Source organism: Chrysochloris asiatica, unplaced genomic scaffold (assembly GCF_000296735.1).
Source record: "Chrysochloris asiatica unplaced genomic scaffold, ChrAsi1.0 scaffold00013, whole genome shotgun sequence".
Lineage (NCBI taxonomy): Eukaryota > Metazoa > Chordata > Mammalia > Afrosoricida > Chrysochloridae > Chrysochloris > Chrysochloris asiatica.
The window spans coordinates 14,353,981-14,363,058 of NW_006408531.1; the positions used below are offsets into that span (position 1 = coordinate 14,353,981).

Below are 9,078 nucleotides of genomic sequence, written 5' to 3' on the forward strand. Positions count from 1 at the left end.
TCTCCAGCATAACAACAGTTGCGAGGATGGCACAGGACTGGGCGGTGTTTCATTGTTGTACACAGTTGTACACAGGGTCGTTATAAGTCCGAACTGACTTGACGGCAGCTGACAACAATTTGGATTTACATATCAGCATATATATTAGTTAATGTTTCCAAATGCTGTTGCTTAGATTTATATACTAAGCTAAAGTCTAGCGACATAATTAGCTCATCTATATTTTCATGTCTTATAGGTACTCCCAGCCCCTCCATGAAGAAATAGCATTGCATAAACATCTGAAACATAAAAATATTGTCCAGTATCTGGGCTCTTTTAGTGAGAATGGTTTCATTAAAATCTTCATGGAGCAAGTACCAGGAGGTAAGAAATGTTGTTCATTCTTTTTTTTAAAGTACACATTCTAGAGCCTTGAAGACCAGTAAAATTAGGTTTTACTAGATTACGGGCATTGACTTGTCTAAGTTAAAAGGAAGATTAGGCATGAGGCTTTCCTTTGCAGTTTATTCGTGACGGTGGCAGTATGTCATCTAGTTGGTTCTGACTCATAGGACCTTGTATAAGGTTTCCAAAGCTATAAATCTTTACAGGAGCAGAAAGCCTCATCTTTCTCCCAAGGAGCGGCTAGTAGATTCGAACTATTGACCTTTTGTTTAGCTAGTCCCATGTGCAACCTCTACACTACCAGGGTTTCTTTGCAGTTTATTTTGTTTGTTGTTATTAAGTATTGTCGAGTCAGTTCTAACTCATAGCAACCTTGGGTAGGATTTCAGAGCAGCAGCTAGTGGGTTTGAACTACCAACCTGTGGTTTGCAGTCCACTTCTGATCATATAGTGCCATACTAGGAGTCCTTGCAGTTTCTTGTTGTTGTTGTTGTTGTTAAGTACTGTTGAGTCAGTTCTGACCCATAGTAACCCTGTGTAGGGTTTCCAAGAAGCGACTGATGAGGTTGAGCCACACTGACCTTGTGATTCAAACCGACTCTGCAGTCTAGCTCATTAGCCCACAGTGCCACACCAGGACTCCAACAGTTTATCAGGAGACAATAAGTAAATTTCTGAATTTTTGTGCCAATAATCATAATTTGGATTAATGGCAACAATTGAGTTTTATTTCTACTTTATTTGATAATGAACTTGTTTAGACTATTACTATCCATGTTTGAACCTTAAGTATTTAGTACAATACCAAGGCTCTGTGAATAACAAATTTATACTGACTTAAATAAATGGTGCATTACTGATGTCTCTGTTGTTCAATGCCTTTGAGTCCGTTTCAACTCAGTGTCGCTGTGTATAATAGAACAAAACACTGGTCAGTACTGTGCCATCTTTACAATTGTTGTTATGTTTAAGCTCATTGTTGCAGACACTGTGTACTTTAAAGAGCTCATTTTACTTTAAATGAAGAATTTTAGCCATTGTTTTTTCCATACTCCACAGGAAGTCTGTCTGCTCTCCTTCGTTCCAAATGGGGCCCACTCAAAGACAATGAGCAAACCATTGGTTTTTATACAAAGCAAATACTTGAAGGACTAAAATACCTCCATGACAATCAGATAGTTCACCGGGATATAAAGGTAGGCTGTACTAGGATTTATGTCCATTTGTATTTGAAAAAGCTGTGTTGGGTTTTGATTGTTAATTTGAAATGGAAAATAAACTTTTAAAATAGCAGAAATGTTAGAGGCTACTCTCTGCAGAATCCTTTGTTTAGGTTCAATGTCCTATCTCTTCTACTCAAGGTAAAAATTCTTTGACTTGTTCAACTTACCAAGATGGCGCTCCTACTTGCATGCTGGTGCTTTGTGGGGCGGAGGTGCTGCAGTAGAGTTGAACTGAATGGAGTCTCTGCTGCTAAGGAATTTACAGTCTAGTTTCTCTTTGTTTACTTACCCATTGATGTTATTCAGAAAATTACTGAATCAATGGTTGCATGATTGGAAGAAAAAAATAAAATCCTCTTTTCTCCCAAGTATTATATAATCATGGATTGAAATAAAATTAGATAACTTATATTGTTGTTAAGTGCCGTTCAGTCAATTCTGATCCATAGTGACCATATGTAGCGTTTTTGAGGAGCGCCTGGTGGGTTTGAACCACCAACCTTGCGGTTCAAACTGACCATGTAGTCTAATGCATTATCCTGCAGCGCCACACCAGGATTTATTAGAGTCTGTTTATAAAGAAAAAATTCAGAGCTAATAAGTAAGTTAATATTAGAAGGAGTGCTGGTGGTGCAGTGGTTAAGCATTCAGTTGCTAACAATAGGTCAGAGGTTCAAACCTACCTGCCACTCCATAGGAGAGCAATGTGGCAGTCTGGTTTTACAGATTTACAGCTGTCCTAGAGGGTCACCATGGGTCAGAATGGACTCAACAGAAATGGGTTTGAAGTTCATATTTTTACCCCAAATTTTGAGTCTGATGCCTTCGAGCAATTGAATGCAATCAATAACCACTTTAGAAAGAGACAAGTCATTATTATAAACCCCCCCCCCACCAGAGCACCTCATAGTGAGCAGGCTGCTTTAAGTCGAGTTCAACAGACTTTTTATTGAAAGCAATATTTATACTCATTCTCCACAATATTAATTAGTACCACATGCAGGTAGACTATAGTTCTTTCATCCCCATTAAACCACAAGGTGGTCATGATGCCCCCGTGAACATTTCAAAGGAGGACATAATTAACTCTCCTGGTGCCTGCTTATCTAGATGGTCATTCCTTATCAGAAGGTACACAAACAGGGACCACGGTCTAAGCACAGCTGGGCAATGATTAACTTTCCGACTTAAAATAATGAAAACATATATCTAAGAAACACGGACAGATTGGGATATGTATAAGTTGTTTTCAGGGAGTGCTAGATTATATTTACTCTCGTTATGTTGTTGTTGTTGTTAAGTGCTCTTGAGTCAGTTCCGACCCATAGCGACCCTGTATAGGTCAGTTCAAACTGACCTTTCAGTCCAGTACATTAACCCACAGTGCCAGCTAAGCAAAAACAGTTATGCTCTCAAACGGGCTACACTTGTGCCTTCAATATTACTACCCTAAAATCCACCCAAGTTCCCACTTTTCTGTAATGTGTTTAATTATAATTCCTAGATAGCCCAGCAAATAAGTAAGACAACATGGAAAAGAAAGAACAATGAATGGTGAGTTCTGAATGTCATAATTTCACTTTATCAGCTACATTATTGAAACCCAGACTCTTGTTGAAGAAATAACTAGGAACCATTTTTGATCTTGTGAAAAAGTAATAGACTATGGACAGGTATGAGATGCACTGTTAATGAAGAGTATAGCAGTCATGTTCTTGTTGCTTTAGGGTACCTTTTTAAATTGGACTTGTAAGCCAGTAAAACATTGAACGAAAGATAATAGGTTTGATTGAAGTCCTCTGTTCTCTAGGGTGACAATGTGCTGATTAATACCTATAGTGGCGTCCTCAAGATCTCCGACTTTGGAACATCAAAGAGGTTGGCGGGCATAAATCCATGTACTGAAACTTTCACTGGTACGTTTTTGCAATGATGATACAGACCTTTTGTAATTAAGGAAGTTAATTGCTAGGTTTGAACATAGTATGAGACATAAATTTAGTCTGTATACTCACAAACATTAGTGTTGATATCTTTTGATGCTTTAGTAAAATGTGACACAATTTAAACTGGTCCTTTTCTCTTGTTATATTTATGTGTTTGTACAGTCTCTCTCTTTTTTTTTAACTCTGAATTTATCATTTGTTTTCCCTTTCATACCATTGTTTTCCTCCAGGTTGGCATTGGCCTATAACCACTATAACCCTGGCAAGTTTTTTTGTTTTTTGTTTTTTGTTTTGACATTTACATAGTCCAAGCTCTCTGTGATTCTTACTCATACCTTAATCACTTCCCATCTGGACTGTGAGTTCCCTCATTCCTAGTCTTGTTTACTCCCTGTGGCCTAGTCCCCTACTCCACAGTATAAATAACGCTGTTGGATTTCAATTCAGAAAGAGGAAGTGACTCACTGACTCAGAAGTGGGCTGGGGAGAGAGCTTCCCTGAGAAATTAGGCAATGCAGTCACTGTAAAGTCCTGGGAGGCTGGAAAACAAGTGAGATTTCTAAAAAGGTAACAGGAGCCAAGAGAAAACTAAGGCGCAGAGAAATTAATGCCCGCCCAGGGCACGTAGTAGTCATGGTGACAGACATGGTCAACAAATGATTAGAGAGAGAAAAAAAAATTTTTAAAGAGCCAATGAATAGTCTTTGGTCTAATATAAAGCAAAATGGTCGAATGTTCTCAGTGTTTAATTCTCTGTGGTAGATGTTGTGTGCCATCTAGTCACTTCTGAATGATAGTGATCCCAAGTGATAAAGTAGACCTGCCCCAGGTTTTCTGGAAGCACATCACCAGGTGTTTTCTTTCCTGACAAAGTTATTTATATTGTGAAATGGGTCTGAACTACTGTCCTTTTGGTTAGCAGTTGAGCGTTTAACATTTGCTTCTTATGAGGTGGGTGTTGTTGTTATTAAATGCCATCAAATTGGTTCTGACTCATAGTGATCCTGAGTAGGGTTTCCAAGGAGCAGGTGGTAAGCTTGAACCGCCAACCTTGCAGTTCAAACTAACTTTGCAGTCCAGCGCATTAACCCACAGCCCCACACCAGGACTCCCGAGGTGTATGGTAGTACCCCCATTTTGCAGATGATGAAATTGAGAGAAAACTCAGTTTGCTGCCAAAACTCACATACCTTATAAATAATGGAACTCAGGTTTTTAAGCCACACTTTGCTCTTTGCTTTCACCTTATTGATCCAAGTTGCCACTCTCTTCACCTCAGTATCTGTTCTGGTAACCTGGGAGGGGAACAACAGTGAAATCCCACTAGGCTCCGCTCTGGAACATTCAGTCAGCAGTGTCTCCAGTCTGGCTCCCATTCCCATGGCAATGGATATTTCATGACACAGAATTAAATAAATTTACAATACATATTTTAAACAAAATTAAGTACCAGCGTATTAATAATTTTAAATATCTTTACATTTACTTCCTCAAACACTTTCAACATGGCAGGAGACGTTTTAGATGGTGCTAACAAGCCATAATTTCTGAGAGGAAAAATCTCTTCCTTCAGCACTTTATTTAGACAAGATATGAATCTCCTTTGATTCTTGAATCCCCTTTTTTTTAAATCCCCAAAGGAGCTGTAATAATGTCTATATTGCAAGAAACGTTTTGGATACTCTGCCACTGGCTTCAGAGTGCCAAATGTGGCTGGCGTGCAGGCGTCTGCCTGCAGCACTGATTGTGACTGCTTGCAGACTATCAGCACACAGAGCACTAGCTCAAAGCCAGCCAAGTCTGCGTTAAAAGATACCGATCTGTTTTACCTCTTGATGATTTGATGAAGGAGAAGGCAGGCAAGAGCAACCAGCATTTATGGAGTGCTTACTGTATACCTGACTCTGTTCAATGTGTTACAGAAGTTATTTCCCAACCCTCAGTGTCTGGCATGATTATCCCAGTTTACGGTGAGAGAACTAAGGTTCAAGGAAGTTAAATAAGTAGTGATAGAGCTGGGATTCAGACTAGACCTAACATGCCAAATGAATTCATTATCTTCTCCCCAAACCTGTTCCGCCCACACTCTTCCTGAACTCAGTAGATGGCAGCTGCAGACCTAGAGTTATCCATCACGCGTCTCTCACTTCTCACACTCCAATCTGATCCCTCAAGGAAGGCTGTTGTCTCTAATTGCAAAATAAGTCCAAAGTGGGGCCAGTTCTTGCTGTCTCCACAGCTAGCGCCCTCATCTTTCACCTGCATAGCCTCTGACCTCTTCTCCCTGAATCCACTGTCCATTCTCAATGTAGCAGCTGTCCACTCCCTACTGTCCATTCTCAATGTAGCAGCTGAAGGAATCCTTGGACAACATTCAGCAAGCCCAGGCACTCAAAGCATTCAATGACTTTCTTTTTCTGAGTAAACACTAAACTTCTTACAATGGCAGATAAAATCCCCTCCTGATCAGCAGTCCTTCAGTGCTTAGACCCCATTCTTCACTCTTCCTTCTTTGCACACTGCTCCAGGCGCATGGGCCTTCCTGTATTGGCTCCATTATGCCAGGTCAACAGACACTCAACTGCAGTTACCTCATTGGTCCAAGCAAGAGCCCCATGAGGCTGCTGCTTAGGGTCCTGTTACAAAAAAAAAGCCTGTACAAAAATGTTTCCTTTTTCCAGTGAAACTCCTCCCCCAACTACCTGTATGACTGCTTTTGAAGCTTCTCCATGAAGCCTACCCTGACTTCCTTGTTTACAAGGGCAGCCTCCCTGGGACTGGCATTCCTGATCCCCTTAATCCTGCTATTTTTTTTTTTTTTTTTTGTCATAGCACTTGTCACCTTCTAACATACTACATAATTTACTTGTGTTTTTTTAATGTTTCTAGAGTTCTGGTGTGGTGCTGTAGGATAAGCACTGGACCGCAAGGTCTGTTTGAATCACAAGGTCGGCGGTTCAAATTCACCAGCCACTCCTTAGAAACCCTATACAGGATCGCTATGAGTCGGAACCAACTCAACAGCACTTAACAACAACATGCTTAGAGCTTATTGTCTGCTTCTCCCTACAAAAAATGTAAACTTTTAGTGATCATACATTTCTATTTGTAATGTTTTTGTTTATTCTACTGCCATATTCTAAGTGCCTTTAACACTAGAGGACCCTCAGTATAGGTCTGTTGAGTGAATGAGTAAATGAAATGTAATGTTGAAGTATAAGCTGTTAGCCACTAAACTACACTGCCTCTCCAGACTGCTACATGGGCAAAGAAATTCTAACATAAATTGTTTTTAAGTACTGTTTTTACAACTTTAGAATATGGTATCTATGAGGTACGGATTTTAGTGTTAATACTCACCCCCCACCCCACCCCACCCCAATGAACACAGGACCAAACCTGATTTTTCTGGCACTTGTTCTCTGGAGGAGAATTAAACATTTGGCACGTAAAAATTTTTGAAATATTGTTTGATGAATAAAACAATACATATTCACTATTAAGACATCAACTATCCAGTTTGTTAAATTCACTCTAAAGTTGTTCAACAGCTATATTTTAGATTCAAAGACAACAAAAAAGGAAGGTAGGCCTCAGCAAATATTTTCTAAAAGATCATTTGATTGTATTTTATCATAGGAAGTTATAAATGAAGTCATTTATACTCATAAACTGTTTTCTACAAAGGGTAGGCAAATTGTTGGGGAGTGTGTTATTCTTATTGCTGTTATTGTTAAGTGCTAATCAGGTCAGTTCTGGTAGCATAGTGGTTATGAATTGGGCTGCAAACTGCAAGGTCAGCAGTTCGAAACTACCAGCTGTTCCGCAGGAGAAAGATGAGGCTTTCTGCTTCCATAACGATTTACAGCCTTGGAAACCCTATGCAGGGTTGCTATGAGTTGGAACAGACTCCACGGCATATAACAACAACAACAATGATGAGGTTTGAAAGATAAGCCTGACAAGATGATGAAGCTTGAAAAAAAATGGCAAACCGTTATTATACTATTATGAACAACACCATCTTCTAGCCTATGTGTTAGTGGGTTTCATCGGAGCACTGAAAGAATTTTTTTACCTATAAATCATGCACTCAGATATTCATAAAAAGTGTCTTGTCTGTATCAAAATGTCTGCCATTTTGGTTATTAATGAAAAAACGTAAGTAGCTCTTTTGGAAAACACCTCAGGATTTGAAACAATGTAACATAGCAATAGAAGAGTTTCTAGTTGCTGATTCTATAGTTTGTTTGAGTAGGTCAGAAACTCTAGGTATTGTAAATGGTTAACATGTGCAGCTGCTCACTGACAGGTTGGAGGTTTGAATCCATCTGAAGGTGTCCCAGAAGAAAGACCTGGTGATCTGCTTCTGTCAATCAGCTGTTGCCCCTCCCCCCTACGCAGCACAATGCTAGTCTGACACGCATGGACTTGCCCTGAGTCAGAATTGACTTGACAGCAACTGGATTCATGAGTATATTGTTGCTGTTGTTAAGTGCCATTGAGTCGATTCCGACTCATAGTGACCCTGTCTAGGGTTTCCATGGAGTGGCTGGTCAGCTTGAAATGCCAACCTTGCAGTTCAAACAACTTTGCAGTCTGACGCATTAGCCCACACCGCCACACCAGGACTCCATGAGTATGTTGTTGTTGTTGTGAGGTGCCGTCGAGTCAATTCCGACCTATAGCGACCCTGTATTGGGTTTCCGAGGAGTATATTAGAGGCAGAAAATATGGCAATAACCTGTTGCTATCCATAATCTCCCACCACTTGTCTGTCAGTTTGTTGTACTGTGGTGGCTTGTGACTTGCTGTGATTCTGGAAGGATGCCACAGGTATTTTAAATACCAGCAGGGTCACTCATGGTAACAGGTTTCAGATGAGCTTTCAGACAAAGACAGACTAGGAAGAAGGAGTGACGAACTATTTTCAAATATTTAGTAATTGAAAACCTTATGAATAGCAGAGAAACACTGTCAGATATACAGCCGGAAAATGAGCCCCTCAGGTTGGAAAGCACTCAAAATGTACTAGGGAAGAGCTGCCTCCTCAAAGTAGAATTGACCGTGAGGACGTGAATGGAGTAAAGCCCGCGGGACCTTCATTTGCTGATGGGGCACAACTCAAAATGAAGAGAAACAGCTGTAAACATCCATTAATAATTAGAACGTGGAACGTATGAAGAATGAATCCAGAAAAATTAGAAATTCTCAAAAATGAAATGGAATGCATAAACATCGATATCTTAGGCATTAGTGAGCTGAAATGGACTAGTATTGGCCATTTTGAATCTGACTACCACATGGTTTACTATGCTGGGAATGACAAATTGAAAAGGAATGGTGTTGAGTTCATTGTCAAAAAGAACATATCCAAAGCAGTCATGAGGTACAACGCTGTCTGTGATAGGATAATATCCATGCACCTACAGGGAAGCCCAGTTAATACCACTATTACTCAAATTTACACACCAACCACTAAAGCCAGTGAGGATGAAATAGAGGAATTCAACCAACTTCTT

The 9,078-nt window shown here is 39.9% G+C and overlaps 1 protein-coding gene across 1 annotated transcript in view; it reads left to right on the forward strand.

Moving 5' to 3' along the window:
* The window catches only part of MAP3K5 (mitogen-activated protein kinase kinase kinase 5), a 311,649-nt gene that overhangs the window by 234,448 nt on the left and 68,123 nt on the right, over window positions 1-9,078 (forward strand). The window contains exons 17-19 of the mRNA XM_006834631.1: window positions 239-366; window positions 1,447-1,583; window positions 3,421-3,526. Of these exons, the coding sequence (XP_006834694.1) occupies window positions 239-366; window positions 1,447-1,583; window positions 3,421-3,526 (371 nt within the window). The remainder of the gene's footprint in view (window positions 1-238; window positions 367-1,446; window positions 1,584-3,420; window positions 3,527-9,078) is intronic.